The following is an 11,079-nucleotide window of genomic DNA, read 5'->3' on the forward strand; positions in this document are numbered from 1 at the left end:
AAATGCCGTCTATTTTTATGTGACGATCCTGCAGTGATTTCAAAGACTGGGGAAGACTGCGGTCTCAAATTTACCTAGGTATCCCCAAACCACCTAATAATTCGACTTCTGGAGATGAGATCCACACTCTTTAAGAAATCAGACAGCAGCTCACATCATCACATCAAAGCGATGGCTCATTTCCTGCGGGCCTTCGATGCACCGAGCACGGTGCCGAGGACTCTAAGTGACGTCTAATTCTCAAAGTGATGTTGTAAAGAGAAGAAGTGGACACGGAATTTATTTAGCGTATGGTACATTACACATGTACAAATTCCCTCCTCTACTTCACAAAACACCTCTGTAAAAGAGCGGTTGTTACGAAATTCAGAACCGAAACTTGAAATGATTTGCAAAACCACTTCTAGGGAAACATCCTATCAGCTGGGACACTCTCATGAAATAAATACAAGGGATGGGACAAATGATCTCTGCATCCTTGCATCCTTCCAGCTCGACTGTGAGAGCCATGAGGAGCCGAAGTCACCAGCCACAAATTTCTAGAGGAAAATGGAGTCCAATACAAACATCCTTTTGCCAAGATACGGACGCATAAGAATAAAAATGAAGAAGCTACAGGATCCCTGTCTGGCTGAAAAGATAAAGATGGGCTTTGGGAACGGAATTCATTTCTGGGGACCAATCCCAAGTCAAGACAACAGGAATGATGTCATCCCCCAGGTGCTCCAGACACTGCCAGAAGATGCAGGCATCCAGCTGTTGTCCACAGACACCCGCAGACCCTGCAGAACATCCCCAGCCATACGTGCTCGGCAGGCGAGGTCCCATGCTCAGGCTCTGATCTTGTTGCCGTGGCCCCGACCACGAGTAGACGAGCCAGCAGACATGAGGAGGCCCAAAGCACTCACTGGAGAAGTCAGCGTCCTAAAACAGCAGTTGACAAACTTCTTCTGCAAAGGGCCAGACGCCACTCCACTCGGCTGCTGAGCCCAAAATCAGCCACTGTGGAGATGTCAACAAATGAGCATGGCCCTGGTCCCGTAAACCTTCATTTAGAAAAGCAGGCAGGGGGCCGGACGGGCCCACGGCTGTCGCCTGCCAGAGCCTGAGCTCTGCCCAAAGGCTCCGGCTCCGGGACTGAAATGGAGCCAAAGGAGCAACACGCAGCAACGGGGGCCTGGGACAGACCGTAGGAATTTGCTCTACAGACGGACAGCGGCAGGTAAGGAGAAGCGAGCAAGAGGCTGCTCTGACCTCCACCTAAGCACGGGGGTCACAGGGACACTCTCTCAGATGCTGATTTCGAAGACAAGCCTACATGGTTTTTTTGTTTTGTTTTGTTTTTAAAGATTGTATTTATTTATTTGAACGAAAGAGAGCAGGGAGCACACAAGCAGGGGGAGCTGCAGGTGGGCAAGGGGAAGCAGGCTACCCGCTGAGCAGGGAGCCCGACACGGGACGCGATCCCAGGACCCTGGGATCATGACTTGAGCCGAAGGCAGACGCCCAACCGACTGAGCCACCCAGGCATCCCATAAACATACGTGTCTTTGACTCAGAAATCACGAATAAAAATTGTAAAAGTAAAGCTCGATACTCAGAATAAATACCTGGAAATTCAATGGTGAGCTTGATAACCTCCATCATGTTTACCTTCGAGCATTTCGCTGCCAAAGCACCGTTCAACGTTCTGTTCACAGGTTTTACCTGAACCTATCACGCTTCCTATTTTTTTTTGCTTTTTTCTTAAGGATAGTGTTGCTTTCATTTATAGTCAATAAATAAAATGTACCTCATAACAGGTGTGTAATCCCTTCCTTGAAACCCTGCAGCCTAGATGGAGGTGGGAATTCAGGACTTTTCAGATTTGAGAGAGAGAATGCAGGGGCCAGGGAGGCCTGGTAATGGAGCCATTATGCCCCTAAAGGGCACAGCTCTGGACGAGTCGAGTCGGGGTCGGCTGTGACATGAGAAATGAGAATACCTCTCAGTCTGGAGCTTTTGGGGTTTTAAAATCACAGACGATGGGCTGCATCCCCCATTCCTACTTGACCAAAGTCTCACCTCCGCCCCGGCCTCCCCAGGCTAGGCTTTTCCTCCTCTGTCATCTGTGGAGAGTGCCCTGCCCAGTCCAGCCTGGGCTCCACCCCGGCTCTGGGCACTTCCTCCAGGGAGGCCTCCCTGACCTCTCTCCCACTGGCCTGTTTTGTTCGCCTCGTATTCTCACTCACAATCATCTTATTTGCCTGCTGTCCCATGTCCACCTCCCCCACTAGGACCCATGAGCCCCGGGAATCTGCCTGCCTCATACAAAGCTGTCTTCCTAGCTCTGACACTGTGTCGAGCACAGTTGATGACCAAGGAATGAAACATCAGTACCCTGGGCTGGGTGTCCAAGATGCGGCCACCCCCGTGCCAGGCGATTTCTGTGTTTTTGCTCCGATCCCCACACAACCTGGACACCACTAATCCTCTCTTACCAGCAGGGAAACTGAGGCACAAGAATATTACAAGATCCCCCCCACACACAAGGCCACAGAACTATAACAATATCATATTTTAAAGGAGAAACCTACATCTTAAAAGTGAAGCTGTTTGCCCCTATCCCACCAGCCCCGGGGCCCCGTCACGCCCATCCGCTGACCCGGTCCCTACAGCGGAAAGCAAGATAATTTAACGCGCATGCTAATTGGGGTGCTTCTGTGTCTATAAACAGCTCTACATCTCAGCAACTCATTGACCGAACCCAGTAACTAATCCACGCCCCAGCTCGGAGTGAACAGCTAGAATTAGAAAACCGTTCGTACGTTGACGATCTTAAGAAATTCTTCTCTATAAAAACTTGGGAGATTTCTCTAATTGCTATAATTGCGGATTGCTCAAGGCTGGAACTCACTGTAAATCATCCCATTTTCTGAGAAATTCTGGAACTGTCATCTGATTTTCCAGGAACAGCGGATGTGAGCTGCCAAGTCTGGCTGCTGGATTTTTATGGCAGGAAGACCGTCCCATCAAAAGCCACCAAACAGCATGACTGAGCATTTCCTCCAGGGGTGACAGAGGCTTGCGGGGGCTGCCTACCATGCCTGACAACTGGCTCGGACAGCTGAGTCAGCAAAGACAAACAGCCAGCGCGTCCGTCTGGGGAGTGAGGCGTGACCTCTACCTGGTGCTTCTGCCATCTCTGTATGGCCTGGTGGGAAACTGAAGACAGGGGTGGGGAGGATGGCAAGAGGGACTCGGTGCCCTCACCCTTCCCTCCATCAGGTCTGGCCCTCAAGGTCCGCTCTGTAACCAGCTGGAGAGGACCATTCTCCACCAACTTTCAGCGCAGGGAACCTTCAAACTGTCCCCGGGGGAGTCTGCGGAGACAGCTTCCCGTATGGTGCACTGATCCATCCCCTCCATTTGGGAGTGATGGTGTGAAGTGAAGGGCAGCAAGACAGATGATGGGCACAGTCTGGGCCCAGACAACTGGCCAAAGCTAAGTGACCACAGGAGAACGAGCCATGAATGCAGCACAGAGCTTAATCAACGGGGTGAGGCCCTTTAAGAACAAGAAATGAACCTTGCAGAAGGCCGAGGGCCTCGCACAGAGCCCACCCACTGAAAAGACCCACTTGTCCCCAGCATGCTCCGCAGTTCGGCTAGGGTGCTGGCTCTCTTTTCTGGCTTGTGACCGGCTTCAGTCTCGTCTCAAATTCAGCAGCTACAACAAACAGTATTCCTAACCTTCAGCCTCTCTCCGAAGGTTCACGTCACTTCGACACCAAAAAAAATTAAAAAGGAAAATCTGTCCGCAGCCGTGGTGCATAAGCAAATTCTCATCACTATTGCCAGAGAGGCTTTACAGATAAAGGGAGGGAAAAACAGTATCAGAGCAAGGGTAGAGTGTAGGGAAGGACCTCCAAACCTTGGGAGCCCTGCTGGGGAGAGACGGAGGCTGAATGAGAGATGGTACCAGGACTTGAAGTGTTGAGAGACTGATAAAGATGGACAAGCTTGGGGCGCCTGGGGGGCTCCGTCGGTTAAGCCTCTGCCTTCAGCTCAGGTCATGATCCCGGGGTCCTGGAATGGAGCCCCCCTGCTTGTCCCTCCACCCCTCCCCCTGCTGTGCTCTCTCTCTCTCAAAGTCTTAAAAAAAAAAAAAGGACCAAGCCTTGCTTGTGCATTCCTTCAGAAGCATCCCTTCACACTGTCAAGTAAAAGTTCAAACACAAACGTGGTTCAGAAGATGAAGGAAGCGTACAGGGCAAACCCACCCGAGCGGCCCGCAGAGAGGAGCTCGAGCACCTGGATGGACGGGTCTGAACGTGTCCTTCACCAAACCCCACCTGATGCTAGTGGGTGGAGGGGAAAAAGAGCCAGTCTTTCGGGGAGGACTCCATCTCCAAAAGGCAGGCTGCATGCGCCTGGGCTGAGACCTCCCTCTCCCCACTTCTTGCCCCGGATGCTGTGTCTCCGCGTGAACATCCCCGAAGCCGCCACGGCCACTCGCCACCCGGAGCTCTGGGGCCCAGCAGACGACCCCACGGCGCCTGAGCCTTCCAAACACCCCCTCCCGCGCGTCAGAGAAAATGCCGCACCACAAGGACAATCTTCTCGAAGAGAGGATGCCACGAACATAGAGAACACGTGATAAGGTCTCCCAGCACAAAGCAAGGACAGCTGTGGGAGCCACGCGTGATCCTCCGTGGGACATGCCAGAGGCCCTCGCGCAGACACTGCCAGGGACGGAGTGGGTCATGGTCACTAACTACATTTGTGCCGTGACCTGGGCCACCACCACGTGCGGGCAGCAGCCGTCCACGCTCCCTCATACCTGGTAGTACGGATGGTGCAAGAAGGAATCTGGGCAGCCAGCTAAAGCCATTGGCTCCTTCTTCCAGTTACATTGACGGATCTGCAGCGCCTACAACAAAGACAGACCGTGAGAAGCTGGACAGGAGAAAAAATGAACTCACAACTTGTTCGAGAGCAATGCGGCCGAGGGGGTAGCCCTTAGACACCCCTCGGGTGGTCAGGTGCTCGGCTGGGATGTCTACTAATGGGGGTATCCACTTACCTTCTAACAGAAGGAGCCTGGTGCCAGCTACAGAGCTGTGGGGAGCCACCACGTGGTCCCAGGGCCTGTGGGGTGAAGGGGGTGCTGGCCCATGGTGCTGACCACACGCCTTCCCAGGAGCTCCCAGGGACCCCTGGGCTCTTTCCTCGTTACAAACACTGAATCCCTGAAGACTTTATCTTACTTTGGCAATTATGGATTTAGCCCAATTCCAATGAGGCACCAAGGTGGCTGTGTGCATGCTGGGTGTCCCGGCCACAGGCAAGATCGACCACCATCAGGAGCATCTAAGGGCCCCCAGTCAGCTCCACACTCTTCCTGCAGGCCACGGTTCTGTGACCACAGCCTCTGAGAATAACATTCACAGAAACGGACTTCTGAACATACAGGAAACTTTCCGGACCTCTAAGTAAGCTGCGAATACCAGCAGCTTCACTAAACAGCACACTGTCTCTTACAGTGAGCTCCTAATATGCGCGAAACAGAGATCCTGTCTTTTTCTTTTTTTTTTCAAGATTTTATTTATTTGACAGAGAGAGAGAGAGCACAAGTAGGCAGAGCATCAGGCAGAGGCAGAGGGAGAAGCAGGTTTCCCGCGGAGCAGGGAGCCCGATGCGGGGCTCGATCCCAGGACCGCGAGATCATGACCCGAGCCGAAGGCAGACGCTTCACCAACTGAGCCACCCAGGCGTCCGTCTTTTTCTTTTTTAATCTACTGTGGCACAAACCACAGGCCTGCAGCATACAGAGCAGCCGAGTTTCCCAGCTGCGTCTGACAAAGGCCCCTCCCTTCTGAGGCTGGGGTGAGGGGCGACCAGCGGCTTGGCCTGGACTGGGGATGGGTCATCCCTTTGCCTTTGAACACAAAAAATGCTCTGCCAAACTTCCACGAAGCGAGCTTCTCTGAGATACATCTTTCTTTCTAAATCTCAGGAGTAATCAGAGAGCAGGGCGTGGATTCCAGGAACAGAGGCAGTATGTCTTCTCCTTCAGAAATCATCAGACATGAAAACGTGTTCAGGAATGGCAGCATATGAACGCTCCCCATCATAATCAATCCCAGAGGTGCACACCCTGGACCCTTGGTCCCTTGGTGGCCCAGACACCCTGAATGATTGCTAATTCTGGGCCACGGGAGGCTTTCTTGAGCCACCACCTAACTTACTATACCCTGTAGGACTGAGCTCAGGGATCACCTCCTCCAGGAAGTCCTCTCAGACTGCCTCTCACCAATCACCACTGCTCCGAGATGGCTCCATCAGTGTCCCTTCTGGGCTCCTGGGCCCCACGCTGGGCTTACATCCGTTTTTCCACTGCCACACAGAACTGTAAATGCACCTTCCCGGTCTCGCTCCCCCCACGTAAACTGTGCATTCCCTGTGCCCCAGCACCCACGCCCAGTGTGGACGCTGCCTGCCTGTCAGGCCCCCGCTTCACCGGGCTCTTGGCATCTGGATCCAAACAGGGCAGGTTTCACGAAGGGGACTCTGCGGGTCATCCGTGCCACCCGGTCAGAGCGGGAAGAAAACAAAATGACTCCAGGACAGCCGCCCCACCGTGTCCGGAGGCTGCCAGCAGGACCACCCACCTCTCCTACACTGTCCCCAGCGGAGCCCCATGCCTCACCTCCCGCGCACCTGAGGCAGAGAAGCTCCCTCCAGACACAGTCTGAGGTTTTAAGAATTCAGAAATCAAAGACTCACAGAAGCTTCCCAGGGGAAACCTAAAATCAGATGGGTGCATAAAAGTCAGGATATTCATTCTATCGACTGAAGTAGCCAAGAAATCAAGGTAAGGCCCAGTTATGGGCTGAACGGGGTCTTCCTCAAAATTCAGAAGTTGAAGCCCTAACACCCAGGATGCACAATGTGGCTGAATTTGGAGGTGGGGGGTCTTGAAAGAGGTGATAAGGTTCCCATGAGGCATTAGCGTGGGCCCTGATCTGCTGTAAGAGGAGATCGGGACACAGACCGTGGGAAGAAGACACGGGGAGGAGACAGGCATCCATACCCCATGAAGAGACGCCTCGGAAGGAACAGCCCTGCCCACAGCTTGAGCTCAGACTCTGGCCTCCAGAGCCATGAGAAAATAAATTTCTGTTGTTTGAGCCATCCAGTCGGTACTATTCTGTTCTGGTGGGCCTCGAAAACTAAATCAGACCCAAGATATAAAAACACTACTAAACTGTCATTTCAGCTAAAAGAAACAGAAGTGCCCTAAACCTGTAACGTTTACTACCAACCCCCTATGTTTCCTGCGAGTGTGTGGGATCCTTTAAGCCAACTGGGCAGAAACCAAAGAACAATCCCTAAGAGGCTGCTGGGCTAACAAGATGGCGGGAGCACCCCACTCCCCGCATGGGCACAGCTGTGGCGGGTCGCCTCCCTCCAGGCTCCGGCCAGACCAGCAGCCCCCAGCCCTGCAAACCTGGCCCCCATGGTGGCGAGTCTCATGTGTCCAGCACCAACCTAGAGGCTGTTCTAAAAGCACTCCGTGGGGGCACCTGTGTGGCTCAGCTGGTTAAGCGTCCAACTCTTGGTTTCAGCTCAGGTCCCGATCTTAGGGTGGTGAGATCGAACCCTGCGTCGGGCTCCATGTTGAGCACGGAGTCTGCTTGAGACTCTCTCGCCCTCTGCCCCTCCCCACTACGCATGCGCGTGCACTCTCGCTCTCCCTCTTAAATAAATAAATCATAGATAGATAGACAGATAGATAAAAGTACTCTGTAGGCATGGGTAACATCTGCAATCACTGGACTTGAGTAAAGGTGATCACCCTCCATAATGGGCGTGGGCCTCGTGCAATGTGTGGAAGGCATAAGAGCAAAGACTGAGGTTTCCCCGAGAAGGGATTTGGCCTCAAGACTGTAGCAAACTCCTGCCTCAGTTCCCGGACTGCCAGCCTGCCCCATGGACTTCAGACTTGTCAGCCCCTACAGTCACATGAGCCAATTCCTTAAGATAAATCTCTGTACAGACACACACATGTTTCGGTTTCTCTGGAGAACTCTGACGTATACACCCCAACCAACCACAGCCAGCTCCCAGGACCACGCTGCGCTGTCTCCTGTGGGCCTCCCCAAAGCCCGCGTGGGTCTGATGAGTCTGCGTGGACAGCCTACCAGCCCCGGGCCCTCCTGCAAACACATCTTCCACCTCTTCAGCCTGCAGCCTCACTTTCCTGGGACGCTGTTTTTCTCCCCTCCACCCACATCTGAAGGCCTGGGGGAGGGGTTCACAGCCTCCTGGCTCCCTCTTCCTGCCGCAGAGAATGGGCCTTCCTGGCCGCTCAAGGACCCTCTCTGCACCCATACTAAACCATTGCCCCACACCTCCTTCTGCCACTGTTTCCCACACTCCTTCCAGCTCACTCCTCACCTGTTGCTTGCCCAGCCTCATATGCCTCCAGAACTCTGGGATGTGTTCAACACGTGGAAACACGTTACCTTCCCCCTGAAGCTTCAAATTTAATGGGTGTTGGAGTGCCAAAAATATCACATAAACATGCCAATTTTATTACCTAAATATGACCTTTGAAAGTATCTACCAAGTGAGATTGCTTCTCAGCCAGAAAACTATATAGCCCATAAGCCCTGTTGAGTAGGTTCCTTTGGGATAGGAAAACTATAGTTAGACACACTAAGAAGATCAGAGTAACTCTGGTCTCTTAATAAAATGTCTCAAACCCAAAGCTAACATCGTATTTAATGGTGAAAGATGGAAAGCTCTTACCTAAGATCAAAAACAAGGTGAGGATGCTGGCTTTTGCATCTTCTACTCAACATTGCATTGGAAGTTCTAGCTAGAGCAATAGAGCAAGAAAAAGAAATAAAAGGCACCCAAATCAGAAAGCAACTAATACGATCTCTGTTCACAGATGAAATGATCTTATCTACAGAAAACGCTAAAGATTACTAAGACATGCCCTCAATCTCTAGCTAACAAATAAATGCATTAAAGTTGTAGGATGGAAGATCGACACACTAAAATCAGTTGTATACTGATTTTATATACTCAGTATACACTCTATACAAAAAAATCTGAAAAGGGGATTAAGAAAACGCCATTCAAAATAGCATCAAGAATCATAATTAGGAATATATTCAACTAAGGAGGCAAAAGACTCGTACACTAAAAATTGCAAACACTGCTGTAAGAATATAAAGAAGATATAAATAAGAAAAGCACCCTGTGTTCATGGTTTGGAACATTTAATACTGTTCACATGATGATAATCCCCAAAGCAATCCAGAGATTCAACGCAATCCCTCACAGATTCCCTCCAGCATTGTTGCAGAAATCGATAAAATCTTTCTAAAATTTATATATATTCTCACAGGACCCCAAATAGCCACACATACACACACAAAAAAAAATCTTGAAAAAGAAGAACAAAATCGGAGGACTCACATTTCCTGATTTCAAAACCTACTACCAAGCTACAGTGATAAAGGTAATGTGAAATGGCAGAAGGACACCCTTAGAGACTAATGGACTCGAATAAAGAGTGCAGAAATAAACCCTCATATATAATGGTTGGCTGATTTTCAACAAAGGTGCCAGGACCATTCGATGAGGAAAGGACAGTCTTTTCAACAAATGGTTCTGGGAAAATCAGATACCCACATGCAAAATGATGAGGTTGGACTTTTGACTTACACTATCAATGAACATTAATTCAAATGGATCTAAGACCTAAATATAAGAATAAAAGTATAAAACTCTTAGAAGAAAACCTAGGGAAAAGTTACCATGATGTTGAATTTCACAATGACTTCTGGGATAAGACACCAAAGGCACAGACAACAAAAGACAAACTGGACTTCATCCAAATTAAAAACGTTTGTGCGAAGGACACGATGGAGGGAGTGAAAAAACCCACAGAGAAGGACAAAAGAGTTGCAAATCATTTATTGGGTAAGGGATTAATATCCAGAATATATAAAGAACATCTACAACTCAACAATAAGAAAACAGACCACCAATTTCAAAAATGGTCAGAGGACTTTAACTAGACATTTCTCCAAGGAAAACATAAAAATATCCAATAAACACATGGAAAGATGCTCCATATGACTAGTCATTAGGGAAACTCAAATCAAACCACCATGAGATGTCACACAAAATCACAGGTGTTGGTGGGGATGTGGAAAAACTGAAACCCTTCTGCATTGCTTGTGAGAATATAAAATGGTGCATCCTCTGTGGAAAACAGTGTAACAACTCCTCAAAAAACCAAATAGAGAGTTAACATAAGTTCCAGAAACCCTATTTCTAAGCATATACCTCAAAAGAAGTGGAAGCAAGGACTCAAACAAATCCTTGTACGCCCATGTTCATAGCAGCACTGTGTACAATAGCCAAAGAGTGTGAACAACCCAAGTGTCCATCAACAGATGAATGAATAAGCAAAACGTAGCATATCCATGCCATGGAATATTATTCAGCCTTGAAAAGGAACACTTTGATACATGCTACGACATGGATGAACCTTGAAGACATTACGCCAAGTGAAGTAAGTCAGTCGCCAAAGCACAAATATTGTAGGACCTCACTTATATGAGGCACCTAGTATAGTAACAAGAGGTAGAAGTTTGCAGGGGCTAGGAGAAGGGGAGTTTGTTCAATGGATACAGAATTTCTGTTTGGGATGAGGACAAAGTTCTGGAAATAGATAACCATGATGGTTACACAACATTGTGAATGTACTTAAGTCCACTGAATTGCACACTTACAAATGGCTAAAATAGTAAATTTTACGTTTCATATATTTTACCCCCAGTTTTTAAATATTGGAAAAGATGGCTATTCAATGAGCTTCCTTTAATAAAATTAACAACTTCTGCTAAATTTCTTTAAAAATTTTATTTATTAATTTAGAGAGAGAGAGTGGGAGGAGAGGCAAAGGGAGAGAGAGAGAGAATCTCAAGCAGACTCCCCGCTGAGCACAGAGCCCAATGTAGGGCTCGATCTCATGATGCAGAGATCATGACCTGAGCCGAAATCAAGAGTCAA

General features: G+C 49.5%; 1 protein-coding gene across 1 annotated transcript in view; it reads right to left on the reverse strand.

The window, feature by feature from the left end:
- Positions 1-11,079, reverse strand: part of GRB10 (growth factor receptor bound protein 10) — a 160,367-nt gene that overhangs the window by 110,774 nt on the left and 38,514 nt on the right. The window contains exon 3 of the mRNA XM_044920255.1: positions 4,823-4,912. Within this exon, the coding sequence (XP_044776190.1) occupies positions 4,823-4,873 (51 nt within the window). The 5' untranslated portion in view covers positions 4,874-4,912. The remainder of the gene's footprint in view (positions 1-4,822; positions 4,913-11,079) is intronic.

The sequence above is a fragment of the Neomonachus schauinslandi genome, chromosome 12 (assembly GCF_002201575.2).
Source record: "Neomonachus schauinslandi chromosome 12, ASM220157v2, whole genome shotgun sequence".
NCBI lineage: Eukaryota > Metazoa > Chordata > Mammalia > Carnivora > Phocidae > Neomonachus > Neomonachus schauinslandi.